A 19,820-nucleotide genomic window follows, 5' to 3' on the forward strand; every position below is an offset into this window, starting at 1 on the left:
ATTCACAAAGTGAAGAATCCTTCAGCATCTGTCTTTTAACATATACAGTCCATTGTTCCCCTTTGGGACCATTTTAAAATGTTTTTTAAATGATAAAATCTTAAGAGAATATAGATTTTACATCTGTTCATGATCCAGTGTTCTTCCCACCTCACAATGAAAACAGGTTGTGAAAGGCCAAGTGAAGAAATGCAGACAAGTCAGGCAATTATAGCACATATGTCGTGTGTAATATATTCTTGAAGATACTGCAAAGGTTTTCAGTGCTTTGAACAAAAATGATAAATTTCTTGTAATGTAAATATTCAAGATCAAACATCAACTTTATTTCCTGCTGGAATGAAAGTATAAACATGATTACAGAAATCATTCATGCCTTACCCTCTGTGTTAATGTGGGAGTTCACTCGTGATTAAATGTAACATTTGCTGCAACTTAAATATTTCCTTTACACAATTAACGATTCAGTTCAAATCATTTCATGTCTGGAGTCATGGCCCTAAGTTTAGCCCAGAAAAAACACAAAATGTCATTATACGCAGATATCCGTTTTGAATATACATATCCATTGCTTTTAAAAACAACATTACTCTTGAGGTAATCAGAACACATGCCACACCTTTAATCTGATTCTAACGCATACCCTCATGTTGTCCAGCCATAACAATTATTTAAAGGACAGGCCAAAATAAAAACAAAAAAACAGATTCAAACTGGAACAAACCACACAAAATGGAGATGTAATAGATAACTGCTGCCACCTGGTGGAGGTTTAGAGAACTAGAGGTACAGCCGAGGCCCCTTCATCGCACCCACGCCTCATTATGAACAAAGTCTATGGAGTCATTAGTTTTCTCAGTGGTGAATATAAATACACAGGCAGAGTTACAACTGTATTCTTGTTTTATTTTAAAAAGCAAACTTTGCAGTGTTAACAAAAAAGGAAAAAAGAAATCTCATAATTGCAACTGCACCTTGCTAAATAAATAACAGTGCCGCTTGTTAATCTCTAAGCATACCCCGCTGGAATACGCTGTTGTGAAGAAGCACTGTTGCCTTTTTGCTCACAAATTGCCCTTTTTTCACGGCTTGATTTGCTTTAGTAAACTTAAAGCTGCATCGACATGCTGCTGTCTCAGCAACAACAATCTTCAGTAGAAATGCAAATGGATACACATGCAAAGCAAACCTCTGGCTAATTATACAGCCGTCTTACAAGGTCTGTGTCCCTGAGCGCTGGAAAAAAGTGTAATGCACAGCATGTATGCTCTTCGTAGACATAGCTTTAATACAGAACATCTGCGGGTTGCCAGATTGGAAAGATCTTAATAAAGCTTACTGTACACTAATTATACCGCAACACAGAAGCACGAGGACTCTTTGCTTATATTTAAAAAGGTGTTGGTTTGGCAATTTTTTTCACTCATTTACCAAGGACCACAAAGACAAAGGAGAAGGTACACAAAGCTATGTTCATCTAAGTCCAAACAAGGGTAAACTCAGGCTACAGGGAATGATGTATCTGAGTCTAGAGGCAGTTTACGATCCGGAAAAAATATTCAAGTACATCATAAAACAGTTAGAACTCTAAAGACTGCAGGGTTTAAACACTTAAAACACCGATGAGTGCCCACATGAATTTTTTTTTTGATAGATTTTCATCCTCGGACTAGCTTTTCAGTTTTTTTTTTCTTGGATGGACACACAACCAAAACACTCACGAAAATTTAGGGGTGAAAAGGAGACATTTCTTGTGCAGTGGCAATGGGGAAGTGGTTCTTCAAAATCTCTATAAGGCACTAAAATTGAAAACAGAAGCACTCTAAAAACCATCTATAAAAAGGCAAGCACATAACCTATAATATGGCTCTGCTGTGGCAAATGACTCGAATTTGCTAAAAGTTGTTGGAGGGCAGGTGACACTTTTGAATTCTTCCTTCTCAACGAAGACAGCGGATTCAGTGCTCTGTCACTCGGCGCAGTCAGGGAGAGTTTCACGGTCGTCCTCGGTATCAGTCGTCTTTTTTGTCAGAGGTGCTGTCTTCGTAGTTTTCTCCTGAACTGGTTGGACAGGACAATTCCAGATCACCTGGCCTCGCCTCCTGGATCGCTTGGTATCTCTGAAGCTCCAAGTAGGTGGTGAAGAGTTTGGCGTACTCCGGGTGGGTCGTGGCAAAGGCTTGAAATTCACCTGAAAAACACAGGCACAGAGGAAAGCATTTGGATACGGTGTAGGCTACGAGAAATATAAATAGAAAGCCTTTACTGTCATTGTACAAAATACAATGAAATTAAAGGTGTTAAAGGATTAAAGGTGTTCCTAATCGGTGGAATAAAAAAAGACATGTATAAAAATATACAAAAACACACAGGAGCAAAAACAACCAGAGGGAGCAAACACCTATAGTCAATAATAAGTTAAAAAATAGATTAATAAAGTAAACTAGAAAAAGATGCAAGAAGAATAATACTAGAATAAAACTTGTATTCTAAAGTAAAAAAAAATAAATCAATTTAATGCATTATAATGGGAGAAATGCATGAAACCATTTACAAACAAAATTTCTCCTATTTGAGTTTATTTTTTGAGTTCTGGGATTCACATATGTTTTCTTACTTTGCTTTAGGTAAGAAGATTTTCTTTGAGAGGTCAAGAGCACAGTTATCAAGAGAACAGAAAACCATGTTTTCATAGTCCAATAATTATTTGTTCAACACAAGGAAACGAGTTTAAAGCAGATTTAAGTATTTATTATTATAATTTATGATAATAATAATTATTATTTATATATAATTATTTGTTATAATTATAGTTAATCTATAGTTAGATAATGATAAAACATATTTAGTGCCTCTAGGGGGATGCCCTTAACTGTTAACAGTTAAAGGTGTCATATTTTACAAGCCTTCCCATATCTACTTCCTGTTTGACAAACTTTGCTGCTTTTATCTCTGTTATATCATGTCACATTCAATAGTTTAAGGGTTGTAGACTGTTGTTCAGAAAACTTATATAGTGTTTAGTGGGAGTTACCTATAGTAATAACAAACAGCTGGCTACACCCTGAAGTTTTCAAGTGGGATTCATCAGTTAGAGCAGATTTGGGTATCATGCATCTGGAGTTGAAATTTTTTTTCTTTTAACAGAAAATTAAGAGAAAATATAAATTAAATATAAATTAAGAGACAATTTAAGAGAATGTTGCTGCATGAGACCCGTTGTATATTGCGCACAAAGAAGTTTCAGTAGTGTGACTGTAACTGTTACACATGAATGAATGTAATATTGCACTAATACGGATGCATATTGCGCAAAGAGGATATTGCACAGTGAGTTAGTCATAGAGAGTGTGATAGGCACGTGACGAATCATTCAGTGGTTGTTTGAGTTTATTGTACTTATGACCCAGGTGAAAACATTATTAAGAAAAATAAGTTAAAATAAAGTCAAAAGAATGAAGTAAAATAATTATGATAAAATAAAATACTGTACATATTTCATACTCCCATTTCATAACGTTCTGGTGGAAATACAAAAGGAGGTTAGAAGACCAAATTGTAGCGTCTGTCTTCAGGCAGAGTGTACTCACTGAAGGTGATGAAACCAGAGCCGTCAGCATCAATCTCCTTGAAGAGCTTGACCATGTTTAGATCTGACACACCCAGAGCAGAGCGCAGCAGAGCTGTAAACTCCTCCCGGGTGATTCTCTCATCCTCATCTGTATCAAACAGCTGCAGGAGAGACAACAAAAATAGGGAAAAATGCATTTCACTTACAAATTTTTGCAACTTCAGAAAAAAATAAAGATGATTTAAGGTGTAAAAAGGGGTGGGTGGGTTAGAAAACGATAACATGCAATTGGGGAAATTTGTTTTTGTTGAATTAGTAGGACCAAAATAACTCTTCAGCCACATTACATACACCAGAACTGTTTATCCAAAACCACATTTGACCTTATGGCCAGTAAAATGACTCCATGTTCTCCACAACAGACAGACATTGTTAACTTGACATTATCCAATCCTCTCTGAATGCTGCCTCTGTTCTTCCTACAGTGCTGCTGCTACTGTCTGCTGTCCTCTAATATCAAATAAAGGCAGGGCTGGGTGATTTTGCTTAAATGTAGCACTTCTTTTGCTCTATGCTTGCCTTTTTTTATTGTAATTTTAGTATCTTCTTTTTCCATTTTAGTATAACAACTAAATACATTAGGGCTATAACAAATAATTTTTGTCAGCGTCTATTACTCTGATTATTTCCCTGACTGATCAATCAGTTATGTACTCAGTACTATCTTGCTTTGCCCTATGAAGTGGGTCCTGCCATGCATTTCATATGCATTTCTATGTTTTAGTGTATTGTATTTATTGTATTCTTCAGACCCTAATAGGAGCACAGCAGTGTCAAAAATGTTTCTGTCGTACCTGGAAAGCCATTCGAAGAACATCCTCGGTGTTAGCTGGTCGACACAGGATGGTCACGCCAATGACATACTCTCTGAAGTCTATGGTTCCATCTCCGTTCTGGACAAGGTCAAAGAGACAGCAATAAAAATACTTAACAAGGTCACTGCACAGATTATTATGATGGACAGTGCTTTATCCTTTATGGTCTAGAATAGAGACTTCTGTCTGGCATCAACAGCTTTGAATGTTAAAGAGAGTATGAGGAATTTAAAGGGGGGTATATGTACAAATAAAACTGGAAAATTGGAAAACAGAGGCACCCATTTTCTGAGGAAACCGGACAGTCATCGAATTAGATGTTAGAGGCTGTTTTTAGGCTTTTAGGCTTTTAGTCTGATAGACATACCAGGGAGGGAGGCCAAACTACTTTGGTCATAGTTTCCTCTTCGAGGCTGTATAAATCCTGAACCCAACACCATGATTTAACTTTCAGTGCTACACTTGATATCCAGTGATGAAATATCTGTAAATCAAATATTAAGATTGTTGCACTTTTCTGTCAAATATTATTTTTATAGTGTGTTTCCTGTAGGACGTGTCAGGGCCAGTTTTTTTTTTTTTATTCTACCAAAGCTTTGTGATAACAAAGGGAACCTATTTACCAGATTATTTACATTTTACATGATTATTTACATGCCATTCACAATGGTGCTATTCATATACATGTCTCTCACTCTGTCAAACAGTGAAAACAGCTCCTCGAGGGGCGAGCTGACAGGTAGCTTCAGGAATCTGGCAAACTCCTCGATGGTGATCCGTCCTCCTTTACAAGAGCTGGCCATGGCCGCGAAGCCCTCCAGCTCCTTCCTCAAATTGTCCCACTTCAGACTGAGGGAGCAGGGCACAAGGAGCCACATGTGTCATTGTTAATGTCCCTGCCCTAGTGATGCACAACAGTGTATTTAAGTGAGATGCTCTTACTTGAGTTTACGGCTAATTTTGGTGAACTCAACCAGGCCGGCCTCCATGGGCAGCATTAGCTCACCGGCTGAGATCATCAGGCGGCAGTCTTCATATGTGTGGTCTGTCACTGGAACTCCCAAAGCCCTGAAACCCAACAGTTTGCATAAAATGAGCTCAGATCAAATGTGTGTGATGCTTGAAAGATGGACGCAGTAGCAGAGTTTAATCTGTGGAGTAATAATTTGCATCATAGTTTTCATCATCCACATTTTTTGAGAGTAATAAAACAAATTAAGACTAATTTATCATGACAAAGACTATGACAAAATATAATGAAACCTTATATAAACTATACAGGGAAAACAGACACATGGACGAATGTCACATTTGATGTCAAGGCAAACAAGACGCTGTGAGGAGTGACAGTCACTCCTACAACACAACAAACTTGTGTGACATTTGCAAATGAGGCTATCCCAAAATGCATGCAAAGGTATACACAGTTAAATGTTTCTGGTTTTCAAGCTAACATTATATTATCAGCCAACCCAAGCTGCTATTTACTAAACCTGAAACACAAACGCTCTATATTGATTAGAGAATGACCCTGAGTTGCTAATCTTAGATTATTAATTCAATTTCAAGTGGCAGGCTAAAGATAAATTAAATTTCGCTATCCACAAATTGAAACAAACATGTAACAATAACGTGCACGTGATGTAAGATATATAATGGGAGAATGGAGCTGATATATAGTATATACAATGTTTCTGTTAATGGCAGATTAATAGATGTTTTTATATGATAATTAATAATATATAATAATTAAATGGTATAATGGCTTTGGAAATTCTTGAGAAATGTTTAAGCAATGCATCACTGTTAAACTAAACCCATAATGATATTTAGTCAACTGAATTATGGCTATTTTTAGTCCAAAGGCTAAGATTAAAACTAAATTAAAATTTACTGTTAAAATTAATACTGCACAGTAGGCCAGGAAGACATACAAAGGTCGGACAGATCAGAGGAATGCAACAATCAAACTCACTGTACACTATGTTGGTTCTTATGTCAGAAAAATGCAGAATTATTGGTTGAATTTAAATTAAGGCCATCATATTAAACCACATACTCTCCACCACTTACCACTTGTACTCCATTTGTGTTCCACAAATATGTGTTAAACATAGCAAAATGTGTATTTTACGACAAGTGAACACTTACTTGGCCATAGTATCTCGCACTCTGCTGGCGAACAGAGCGGGGGTTTTCTTTTCCTCCTCTGTGGGGACATGTGGTGGCAGGAACTGAAAAACAGACCAAACAGATGTAGAGGTCATAAGGAAGATCAAGCTGAAAGTAAATTATTAAACCTTTGCAATGGAAACCAATCCAGTAAATATGGCACCTTGGAGTATGGCATAAAATCAAATGAGCAAATTAAGGTAAAATACTTAGTTTTCTTAAATTTAACTCTGTAGCAGAGAGAGGCACTGATACTACCAGTAAAACTTATGTTATTTTTAAAAATCAAATGATCTTCTTAATGAGACGTTTCACACTGGAAAAAATCCTTTTTGAACCCATGATGCAATGTCTAAATGAAAAAAAACAGTTTGTTGTGGTGTCTCTGTGGAAATGCCTGTTACCTCTATCTCTACTGTGGTGTACAGCTGGCACAGAGTCAGAAGCAGCAGCGTCTTCCTGCAAACAACAGTACAGTACACAGTACACTCAGTTACATATTGATTCAATTGTACCAACAGTCATTGTGATACACGGCCATAATGTGGCTGTTATTGTCTTATAATCATCTTCATTGTGTAAGAAAAAGTAGCAGCACACACAACCTTCACCACACTATGCACGCACAAATGACACGAGAAACCTCTTAAGATTTGAATAACCTTTAATCTAAATTAAATACTGCTGCTATTACTGTCTGTACTGTGTCTGTACTTTGTCTGTGTACTTATTTGTTTTATATTCTTACATGCTATTATTTTTATAACTGCATTTCAGATTTGTGATTCTGATATGCACAATTGTAGGAAGCACACTTACGAGCTGAAACCCTGCCAAGTCCAAGACACTGTATCCTGGAGGAGAAAGTAGAGGGGAAGGCATAAAGCTTCATAAAACATTAACACTGGGACTGAATGTGTACACAAGTCGTTGTGTGATACAGCTAAACTTCTAGTGTTGCTATCAGTCTGTCTTCATGACTGACTGCATTCAAGTCTGACAGTTCAGCTCGCCAAGGTCCTAAAAACTGAAATGGCAAACAACATGTGAGGTTTTCAACAAAGATGGGTGGATTCAGCTTACTGATGAATTCATATTATCTTTGCTTGAATCGAAATAAACAAATTATTAAAGCTACAACAAGTGATTCTGAAGAAAGAAAGTTACTGATTAGTCTCCCTCCCAGGTTGTCAAATCTAGAAATTTTGGGTTGCAGGCTCCACCTAAATTGCCAAACCCAAAAGTATGTCATGTGTCCCAACAGGATGCATGTAATCTTTGGCTCTGCCTAAATACATTTATCTTCAGTGCAATCTAGCAGAGCAGTATGGAGGGGTATTAGGGCCAGGTATAAGGGATTTTGACAACAAAGTCAAAACGTTAAGAATAAAGTCAAAATATTGAGTCTAACTTTGAGTATTAGTGCCAGGCATGAGAAAAATTTGAACTTTATTCTCGAAATGCAAAAGAAAAGTTTCCTCTTTATTTTTTTCTCTTATTCCTGGCCCTACTGCCCTTCTGTGGAGTAAAGTGTGGCCTCTATGAAGTTTTCTCTTAAGATATGAGGTGAAATTTGAAGTTGTATTAAAATCACAGTCTCTCACCAGTTTGTTGGGGTATCTCATAAGTACAGGCTGCACAGGGACCCCTGGGATAAAGGCACCTGGCAGGCGAGGAACGCACAGCATGAAGATAAAATAATGGAGGCTGTTATGAATGAAAGCTGGATAGTTGTGTCATTTGTGACTAAACAAAAAAGCAATTCTCCCTCTTCCCTCTAAGCAAGTTTTGTGGGCATCAGTTAACAACAAGTAAATACACAAACCACATCACATAATGAATGAATGAAGCACTGTAGTATCAAGTAGTGCTGTTCGTGTAGCTTTTTAGCTCAATGGATTAGAGTTAAGTTGGGTGAAAGTGGTAGATAGTGGTGCTATAAGCAACAGATGGAGCTGTCAGTAAAACAGATTGTTGTTTTGCACTTTTTCTTTTATCTTTTATATTAATTTTGTTTGGGAGTTTTGTTGCAAAGGGAAAAAAAAGCTACATTTACATGACATTACATGAACAGTTTGTATCTTACCTTGTTTGAAAGTGATAAGACATGAACGATTTGTACATGTTCCCTCTGGAAATATCAGAACCTGAGGAACAAAGAATAAGTGGTAAATGTTAAAATCACATGCTGTATTTTGATCCAAGTATGCAATCTTACACTACTGCTGCTTATAACAGGTGAAGCATGCTTTTTAAATGACAGTACTCGTATATGAGTAAACATGATACCCTTTTTGGCTGCTTCTCTGATAGTAAGAAACAAAATTATACAATGCGTCCCTCTAAAACCGACTAAGGAAACTGTGAAACCAAAGCAACATCCTGCGTTACGACTTGCTGGTTTTCTAAGCTGACAAGCTTAAAGTTTTGTCTGCAGCTGTAAGCAACACTAATGCTAATAATTAAAATTAGGGCCATTTTGCCTTGGGGGGTATTTTGTTTGTTTTGTGACAGACCTGTGGCCAGTGGCCTCCTGACTTGGCTCTGCTGTCAATCTCTTGGATTGTATTCTTCCTGGAGTCTGGGTCCTTTCTGGACACCAACACTGGCTGAAGACAGCGCACAAACCCTGCAGAGAGAGCAACGCACACACATAAACATGCAAACTAAGAAGATAAAATTAATTTTAATAGTTTTTTGTTATATTTTCCACTGATTATTTTATGCACAGGCCTTGGTTAACTACATGGTTTTATTATCTCTGAACGGAGCAGACGTAACTGTTATCGTATCACTTACCGTGCAAGGAACGGGAGGAAAAGGTGCTAAGCTGTTGTCTCAGACCTTGTGTATTCATAATTCCTGTGTTTGGATTTGCAGACCAATAGGCTAATTCTTTATGCTGTGGATGTGTTGGGTCTGACCTTATTTGGGCACAGTTTCATCATGACCTTATCTGTGAATGTTTAAAGACTATCCTGGAGGACCGAAACTCGAGAATTTAAGGGAACCATCAGGACAAAACAAGTACCGATTATCTTTTCACTCTCCTTGGCCAAGTATTATTAAACCAGTTTCAGTATAAGACATATTGGACTCTTGTGAACTTTCTTTTTTTGATGTATGGGCGAAAAATAAAATCTACCAGACTAAAGGCATTGTAGGATAATGACTCTGACTTTTGTATTTTAGAAAAGGCTAAATATAATGTGTGAAATTTGACGGTACTATTTCACACATTCTACGTGATGAAGATAAACCAAAATTAACTAAATGACTCAGAAGATTCACACTTCTGTTCGTCTTCATACGTTTTAAACACGTTCTGGAGGCTGAGAGGAAAAGAAAGCGCTCACACTCAACCCTAGTTTCCTGTAATTAAAAAAAGAGTGAAAACTATCTTACTGCCAAAGATGGGTGTAGCCAGGTTCTCGACACGAGAGACAGTGGAGGGCAGGCCTGCAACGATGCACACAATCCCGTCAAAAAAGGTGGAGTGGGGGGCCACAGCCAGGATGGGGGCCTCACTGCTGCTGACCTGCTTGCCCTTCACCACCACTCTGAAGCCCATGCAGAAGTAGTACGCCCTCCCCAAGGCAGCCATCACTCTCCGACACATGAACCTGCAGATGACCAGAACAATTTAGACTACAGGACTGAGGAGGCTGGGAAAAATTTAGTCGCATGGAGAAATGAATGTACTGCTGAAAAGACACAACACTGTTTCACACTGAAATCAGCAATATTAAAATGTGTTATCTTATAACAGTGCAAGATATAAAGAAGTAAAACAGATGCATACAAATATTTTAAAGTCTCCAGCATCTTTTGTTAGATTTCCTTTTAAATAATTTTCACCTCCAGGGCTTTCATGGGCCAAAACGTCAGTGTCTTAACAAATGGAAGTGTTTTAGTAACAGGAAGAGTTGCACCATTTTGTACTTTAACTGTAAGATTCCATTTACTTCCTCATAATATGGAGAGAGGGACATAATAATATGGATTGAGACTTTTAGAATTGGTGATGTAGAAATTTGAAAACTTTTATCCAGAGTATACAAACCTATGAATATTTAAGACTGCATTAATCTTTCTGATCAGTGGGGCAGGAAGCTTAATGCAACATGATGGCAGCACTGAGAGCAGAAAGCTTCCGACATAATCACAAAGGATCAACAAGTACTATGAGCTGGTTAGGTTACTGTGGCTAAAACATTGCCAAATTAAATATGCAGAAGGCACAAATAGCAACACAGTCCTCCATTTGTTCATTTATGAAAACAGAGTAGCCAACACATTGAGGCAAATGGACATGTTTGTTTACACAAAAAATTAATAATTTAGCAATCTAAAACATATTTAAAATCAAGAGGAGGCCAGAATAATGAAGAATTCGTCATAAACAGCTACTAGTTCAATGGTGAAATCAGTTAAATCAGTTATAACAGTGTGTTCACAAACATCTGCCAATCGATTTTATCTGAACAACCATTTACGTCCTTTGTTATTTCTCTATAGTCAGCTTACCACAGTAGTAATTTTCTTATCTCAGTGCGAGATGAAATAACATGTTTTTTTTTAACTTTGATTAGTAAATCAGCAAGACAACAGAAGATTGCTATGTATTCTAAAAATGCACACTGCTTATGAACATGCATTGCTAAGACCATGTGTAGTTAAGACTAGGTTTAAGATTGGTTGGTGCAATTGACATGAAGTCCATTCTAAAGACTATACTTAATAAAGACCAGTTGGTGCAGCCTGCTGCAGAATATACTGGTCTTTTAAGCCCTGGTTTTGTCTATCAAATCTCATTTATCTTGCTTCTTCGCCATTTGTCTCTAGGCAGGGAACATACAACTTTTGAGCTCAGTGGGGCTTTACACACTTTAACTGAGCCGGCTGCTGAGAACTTCTGTGACTCAACAAATACGAAAAATCAAAAAAGCAAATCAAAACTTGAAAGTGGATTTTTTAGTACATGCTTTTTCACACTTCCAGGGAATCATTTGATTCAGTGATAACATCACACACATCATTTAATGGAGCTTCACGTTGCCGGTTTTAAAGGGTAAATACTAATTCAAATTGTAAAATTCATAAATCTTCTGCTGTCAACTGAGAATGTCTGAGCCTGTTGACAGCAAAGTTACAACTTAAACGAGATAAGCTTCTCTCTTGTTTCGTCACCTGTACCATGCTTTTACACATATATAGTTGTGTACTAAGGTCACAAGAATGTTCCTGTTAGCTGTGGAACTGCAGCTACTATCTGCGCAACTGAACAGTGTAAAATACTGCTCCCACTTCGGTACTCAAAAGTAACATACAACCCAATTATTTTACATTTTATGTGTAAATATATGGCTTATCACATGCTAAGCACCTTATAAGATGTTTAAATAATGTATCTGTACTGTGTAGATATACACTGTCCAATATATCTTTATGTTTTTAACAACATATGCCGAGACAATTTAAGTTGATGCAGAAATGGCAGTGTGGAGATGGTGTCATTTTTAAAAAGTGGGACCCCAGAGAAAAATTAAGTCTGGGAAACAATGCATTACATGATGAAACACTGGTTTGGCTATTTATAAAGAGACACATCAGTTTCACAGTTCCTTTTATTAAGCCCTGCTAATACCACTTGACTCTTTCGGTTCTGAGAACTGAGGGGGGAACTGAGCTTGAGTAATGCTTGTGGTGCAGATATGATCTAGAAGAGCATGATTCGGCAGTATTGCAAGCAGCTGCACATTCTTCAACTCATGTCAGGAACTATTATTTTGAGAATATGCTGCCTTCACTGTATTTTACTGTTCAGCTTATGAACCCAGGAAACACACCACATCTACTACTTCTTGCTTTAATAGAATTCACTATTTTAGTGCAGTGAAACTCCATGTATTTTTTTTAATTGCAATGTATGCTTCCACCAAAAGCTATGCTTACATGCACTGGATGTGATTGGATTGGATGTGAGTTTAATATTATAACAAAATGATGTTAGTCTACACAGTTATGGTGCAAAAATAAAATTACTGGCATAATTAATAATTACTGGCACTGCAGTAATAAGAGTGAAAAAGCAAAACAGTATTCAAATAAGATTCTGACACCATAGCTTTGGTGACTACACATGCACTATGCCACGTCAAATTTACTTGAGCAACCAAGTTTAAAAAAAGGGAATTTTCTGTACATGTAAACACAACTGGTATCAATGAGGCAGCTGTACTGTGCAAGTACTAAAGAAAATTGTGCACTTTTCATGTGGATGTCCAGTTAGGACTGATGGTAAATGTAGTAAATTGAAGCAATAAATTCCCCAGTGTGTGCTAAACTGCTAAATCTGTTGTTCTTCCTGCATCTAGTGATATCACAATGATGTAGTTAATGTTAAAAACTACAGGTTATTTAAGCTGGGATTTCAAGTCTCTGCCTCTGGGTAGCCAAGGAGCATACTGGATGAGTATTTTTGTAACCTAACACTATGTTTTTGCTGACAAAGTAGTGGCTGTAGTCAAGGGTGGTGATAACAGAGCAACATGACTTGGGAGTCATAAGCTCTCCTGTAAAGCATTATGACACATGTAGGTGCTGCTAGCACAGCTCCGTGAACAGGAACACTCAGTTTTCTTGGTCAATATAGCACACACTGAGGAATTTATTTTTTTCAATTGACTACATTTACCATCAGCAGTGAGTGGACATATTTATTTAGTCTGAGTTATCTGTAGTTCCATAAAATATTGTGAACTGATACAAAATATGGCATGATTATGTTTGAACATATAATAACCCAGTATATCTAAATTTCTGTATGACTTGTAATACTATAATTTAAAAAAAATCAAGAAGGGAATTCAATAACTGTGTAAATCGCAAATCTAACTTTATAGCTTAAAAAAAAACAAGAACTCAGGCCACAGGGAAGGTTGGAGTAAAGAGTATGTAAAGTATAGTTTATGATCAAAGTAAGTGTAGATGGAAGTTTTATTTTATTACATCATTTTTAAAACTTACTTTTCTTTACTTACTGTAGTTGTTCATTTATTTTTGGTTATTTCACTTTATCTCACATCAACATGTGAATGGAAAGCAATGTACATAAGGATTATGGGATTACCCAACTGAATAGATGAGCTATGAGAATTCAAATTCTGCTGTGGCACTTTCATATGAATGGCCACTTCTAACATGAATGATAAAGGAAAAAAATAAAATAAAATAAAAAACAATGACTGGATATGAAAAGTGCTCCCTTTAAGTAATCACAAAGCACAGCTGTCTTATATTGACACCAGTGTCGATGTACAAAAATGGTACTAATTTATTAAATTTGATTGCTAAAGTAAATTGGGTGTGGCATAACAATATGTTTTAAAGCGATTTAAGTTTTATTAATGACTAAGTAAGTTTGATATCCAAAAGGATGTGACTTAAGCTGCTGGTCTGAGTGATGTGGTATGAGACATGGGTAACTCCATGTCAGACTGTTGCAGTGAGGATGGTGTTTGTATCCTAATTACCGTCTCCAGCCTGTCATTGGTGCCACAGCTCCTTTCAGAGGATGCTTGAAGGTTATGATGACAGATACTGGCCACGTCACCATCAGAACCAGTGACAGAAGGATGGCTCGAACTGGGACCAGGAAGATTCCCAGGAGGACACACTGCGTGGAGAGAGGGACCGGCGCACAGGGTTAAAGTACACAGAACATGAGTTTACAGGCCTATAAAGACGGGACTGCTGTCAGAGGTAACCACAGCCTGGCTGCTGACATTCCTCAGAGCAGAAACATGCACGAGTGTGGAAATCCACATCACTGGACAGCTTTCTAGAAAAAAACACACAACGGCTCTCATTGTTTGTGCTGCACATAACGAGGCTTTACAAGCCGATTGTCAAAGCCTGGCTGGAGAAGATTATGGGCCCTGGTTACACACGGCAGCCTGTATGTGTGTGTGTGTGTGTGTGTAATCTCACACATCGGGTGAAGCAGTGTGTATGTGAGCCGTGTCAAAGCGATGACTATATTCTTCAAAGGCTTGCATTTACGTGACCACTTAAGTGAAACGCTTGAATACTCACTTTCATGATAGCAGCTTTGGTGAGTTTGGTGTCTTGGACAAACGGGTTGATGACCGCAGGCAGCAGCAGGGATTGCTGCCTCGGCAGGGCGAACACTCGCTGTGGCGGCATACTGCAGTCCAGTTCAACGGAGAAACAGGCTAATGTTTGCTGTCGAGGCGCCGTTATGTTATCATCATCTCACTTCCTCAACGGGGGACCCTGCTCTTTCATTTCCAACCCCCCCATATCAGACGATCTTACAGCAGGGCGCAGACACCAGCAGCGAGAGCAGGACACGGTGTGGCGTCAGGCTCCACCTCCAACGTGCTGCTGCTGCTGCTGCTGCTGCGGGGTCCGAGCAGTGTGTTTCCACCAAGCCTGCACGGATTTGCACCGGTTTCTGCACTCTGTGAACCCGTATTATGAATGTTTACAGGATGCTTTTATTCTACTGGAATGATCTGCATTTGATATTACAAATCAGATCAAAAAAACAGATAAAATGCTGCCAGTGAGAATGCGTGTGCTTTGTGAAAATACTGATTGACAGCCTGTTTTTGTCAGTCAATATATGATAGTAGTAGCCTAATGGCCCCATTGGCGAATGAGCAAAAAAAAGAATACGGGACTAATAACGGATAATAACGTGTTAACATGTTTGTTTATAAGCTCTCATAAATTTCCACAAGGTGGCGCAGTTTCATAACAAATTACCTGACCTCCATGGGGCCCTGAGCAAAATTCTGCTAATGGACCCTCTGAACTGACCAGGGAGACACCTGAACCGTTTGGCACAGTTACACTTGACACCCCAGTGTTTCACTACAATCCCTCCTCCTTTCAAACACTTTGCTCCATCTGTCAGTCAAAGAATAAATAGATCTATACAGAACAGAATGAGGTACAAAAAACAAAAACAAACAATATTTATTGAATAGAAATATTTTTGTGTAGAATCTGAATATTGCCATTAAAATAAATAGAATATATAAAATATATAAAATACTAAAACATAACACTGAGCTTTGTGTCTTCTGCCTGGTAATTAGTCAGTGGATTGATTTTAAATTCCATATTTAATCAATCGTTAGTCACTGTCAATCCATTCATTTCCATCTTGCATTAGATCAGAGATGTATTCAGTGGTGAACTTTAACTAAGCACATTTATATCAAGAACTGTACTTATTTCATTCTTTACTTGAGTTCTATTTCATCCAGTATTGTGCTTCAACACTACACCCCACAAGGCTGAAAAAAAATTAAATAAAAAAATCTGTTTTCTGACTTTATTGAGATACATGGTTCTTTCAGGACACAACAGACATTTCATCAGGGGTATTCAACTAAAATTCAAAGAGGTCCAGTTAGAGAAAATTTCCTAAAGCAAAGGTCCGGAACATCATAATGTCTAACTTGCGTTATGATTTAGAGTGATATATACTGAAGTAGTGTAGTGGTTGTATCAGGGGTGTCAAACTCATTTTGGTTCAGGGGTCACATACAGCTCAATTTGATCTCAAGTGGGCTGGACCAGTAAAATTAAAGCATAATCTATTGATTATTCTGCTGATTAATCGAGTAATCAGATAAGAAATATTGCGTGTTCTGCATTTTTTTCTATTCCATTACTTTTGCTTTGTTTAAGAACAATGGTAATATACAAAAGAGAAGATAAGACAGGTCTATTAAATGAACAACTATAAATTGCTAAATTAAAAATACTCCGTAAAGTAGCTTTACTTTTACTGTTTTTACTTTACTTTTTACTTTTTTTTTCAAGTACAAAGGTAAAAGTAAAGGTAGTAATGTCTGCAGAAACCACAAACAGAAGATGGAACTAAGTCTTTTAACTGAAACAGTCACCAGAATGTTTTGTTCACATGTTAAAATCACAAGTAGTTCTCTGCAGTTGGTCTGTGCGTTTCCTGATCAGCTAAACCGGCGCCGGAAAGACTAGAAAAGTTGCGCCAGTTAAAATAGAAGTGTCTCGTCAAAATTTAAAATCTCTTAATAATTTCTTGGTTATAGGTCCGGGTCCGTATAGGACAGCGTCTGGGTCCGGACTCGGACTGCGGTCCGCCTGTTAGGGACTAAGGTTATAGACCATGATTGCTGTAAATTAAACTTAATCAGGGGGTGGCACTACACAAATCATTAGCAGTGATTCCCCGCCCACAGGAGAGGTATAGACAGTTTTTTTGTTTACAAACATAACAGGGTATGTGAGCATTCAGGGGGCAAAATAGCTTTGGTAGCTGGTCAAAAGACTGTAGTCCACAGATGTAATCAATGCACATTTAGCATGGTTTTGTAAATCCTTTTTGACTTGATGATAAAATGCCATTTGAGAGTTGGATCTGTTTGTTTGCCTTTCATATTATATTAATATAATATATAAAATGTTAGCAAACAATAGTTGACTGTCAGTACAGTCATCAGGTCTCTGAATGAAATCGTCCCACTGAGTTTGTTATTCCAATAAATGTTTAGATAAAAGGAGCCGAATCACAAAAACTCTGTGGGTTGTCCTGTTAATTTTGTTCATATTAACTGGTTTTCCTGGTTACTGAGGCTGTTTATCCTCCTTATTTGTTCATATCAGGAGCACTGTTGTAACATAAGTATCAACAAGCTAAATAACTCAAAGCAAAAATGTTTATGATGAAGCTACTTTACGGCCACATTTTCCACTTCTTTTACATATACAAACATGAAATCATTGGTTATCTTATTGGTACTGACCATGTGAAGCACATAATAATCGCATCAGCTGAAAAAAGTCCCGACATAAATAATTGTGGATCCCTACATACAGTATAACCTGCACTTCACTGACAGCTGAGGGACATACAGGCCAAGATGTAGAGAGCAAAGATCAATGATTTGATATTCTAAAGTTCTGATCAAACCAAATCAAAGTGACATCATTATATGACCACAAAAACAAACAGCAGTTCTGACTCTTCAAATGTTTATTTTTTCTAGTAAAGTTGATCATAAAACTTCAGAAACACACTTTAGCTTACAACATTTTCCCAGAGAATCAAATGAAATACTTTGGCTAATATACGTCGATGCCAATATAGACATGCAGCGAAAGTTTAATCTGTGTGTTAATCTTCCAGCTTTTGGAGAAAGGCCGCAACATCGTTCTTGACGTATTGTCAAACGGCATTTGCATTACGGCATGGCTGTTTCGCCAAAACACAGTAAGTTGCTTCAACTTCCGTTTACTTGGTTGAATCTGCCTGAACATATGCTGGTCGCCCGGCCTCGCCGCAACATGAATTTTTGAAGGGGTGTGGCCATGTCATTAAAAATAAAGATGTTTCGCCATGACACGCTAAATTGCTATAACTTCAGTATAAATTATCTGATGTGCACCAAACTTGACATGTTTGATAACCCGCCCTGAATGCATCTACCTAACAATATTCCACAATAATCATAGCGCCACTTACTGGCAACAGGAAACGTTTTTGTCTTTGGCATGCTCCTGTAAGCAGGTTGACCATATCCAACTCAATTCTGGTCAACAAGGCCTTATGGCCATGGTAATCCTGTAGTTTGAAGATCTTGACCTTTTGTGAAACGGTGTTGCCATGACAGCATGGCGAAGGTTGACATTTCACCACAACACAGGAAGTTGCATTAAAGTCTGTTTACCTGTTTGAATCTGCCTCAGACTTTACATGTTCAATAGTAGTCCAGTCCTGAACATGTGATATGAGTTTTATTGATGGGAGAGGCCAGATGGTTTGGTCATGCCCTTTAAAGTCCAGCCCCAGTGGCATTTTTCACTGACATGAGCCAAATTAGTTTGCATATGTATCATGACCAGATGTACAAAAGTCTTGGATACATAGGCTAAACCCAACAGGAAGTCAGCCATTTTGAATTTTATGGTTAATTTTGGTGCTTTGCATGTGTCATATTTTAACAAACTCCTCCTGTACCCCCTGCGGCCAGCCAGTGGTTGTTGGGTGCTCAGCCTCGCTGTGACGATCACAGCTCAGCAGGCGCCTCCTGTGACCAGCCGGCAGCTGTTGGGCAACTGGCCTCACTGTGACAAAGTGTTGAAGGGCATGGCCGTGGCGTGGAAATTTGATGTCTTGTCATGATACAAAATTGCTAGAACTTAAGAATAAATGATCCAATCTGCACCAAACTTGACATGTTTGATAATACACCCACCCTGGACACGTCTACCTGAAAATATTCTGCAGTAGTAATAGCGCCACCTACTCGCAACAGGAAATATCATGTTTTAGACATTGAGGTCCTTCTCCAAGTAGTTTGACCATATCCAACTCAAATCTGGTCAGAAAAGCCTCAACACCATGGTAATGCTATGGTGTAAATGGTGTGTGTGAATTGTCAAACAGCCTTTGCATGATGACATGGCGAAGTTCGATGTTTTGCCAAAACACAATAAGTTGTTTCAACTTCTGATGACTTGGTCAAATCTGCCTGAAACTCCTCATGTTCAATAGTAGTCCAGGCCTGAACATATGCCGGGTGCCACCTGTGGCCGGCTGTCGTCGCAATGGTCGCGACTCGGCTTGTTAGAATAGCTTACAATAGCTCTACACTTACCTCATTGTGTTCTATACAGATTTTCCTTTGACTGACGGATGAAGCAAACTCTTTGACAGTAGTGGAAGCACTGGGGTGTCACATGTGACTGTGGCAAATGTTTTACGTGTCTTCTGGTCAGTTCGGAGGGGCCCTTAGCAGAATTTTGCTTAGGGCCCCATGGAGGTCATGACCGTCTCTGCGCATGAGACACAGACAGCAGCACAGCTAACATGAGTCAGGCAGACAGAGGGAGGAACATCAACTTAACGTTAGTGTGAATGAATTATATCAAACTTGGAGAGGAGGAAACAACTTCACCTGATTACTGTTCACCATGTTCACTCTTGATATGTTATTTTCTCTTTAGTTCTGTTTCGTCCTCTAATCTAAGTTGTAGACACTGACACCAGCTTTTATAGTGAGGGAAAGGTGGGCCCTTGCATACCTCGCAGGGCCCTACGCAACTTGCATGGTGTGCGTATAGGGCTGACCGACTCTATCCTGACCTGTCCTAAAAAGAAGGTCCTGTCTACTCTTCTAAGA

General features: G+C 38.2%; 1 protein-coding gene across 1 annotated transcript; it reads right to left on the reverse strand.

Annotated features, from left to right (window-relative positions):
- Window positions 1-880: 880 nt before the first annotated feature.
- Window positions 881-15,023, reverse strand: lpcat2 (lysophosphatidylcholine acyltransferase 2). The gene is made up of 14 exons (XM_084720572.1): window positions 14,716-15,023; window positions 14,154-14,296; window positions 10,024-10,241; window positions 9,135-9,247; window positions 8,705-8,765; window positions 8,223-8,281; window positions 7,438-7,472; window positions 7,023-7,077; window positions 6,598-6,680; window positions 5,389-5,514; window positions 5,142-5,295; window positions 4,426-4,524; window positions 3,591-3,732; window positions 881-2,191 (listed from the first exon to the last, which is right to left on the reverse strand). The coding sequence occupies exons 1-14, from the start codon at window positions 14,824-14,826 to the stop codon at window positions 2,013-2,015; spliced, it is 1,578 nt and encodes a 525-aa protein (XP_084576698.1). The 5' UTR covers window positions 14,827-15,023; the 3' UTR covers window positions 881-2,012.
- Between the last annotated feature and the right edge of the window lie 4,797 nt (window positions 15,024-19,820).

This window comes from Lutjanus erythropterus, chromosome 1, assembly GCF_056507025.1.
Source record: "Lutjanus erythropterus isolate fLutEry1 chromosome 1, fLutEry1.hap2, whole genome shotgun sequence".
NCBI classification, from domain to species: Eukaryota; Metazoa; Chordata; class Actinopteri; order Lutjaniformes; family Lutjanidae; genus Lutjanus; species Lutjanus erythropterus.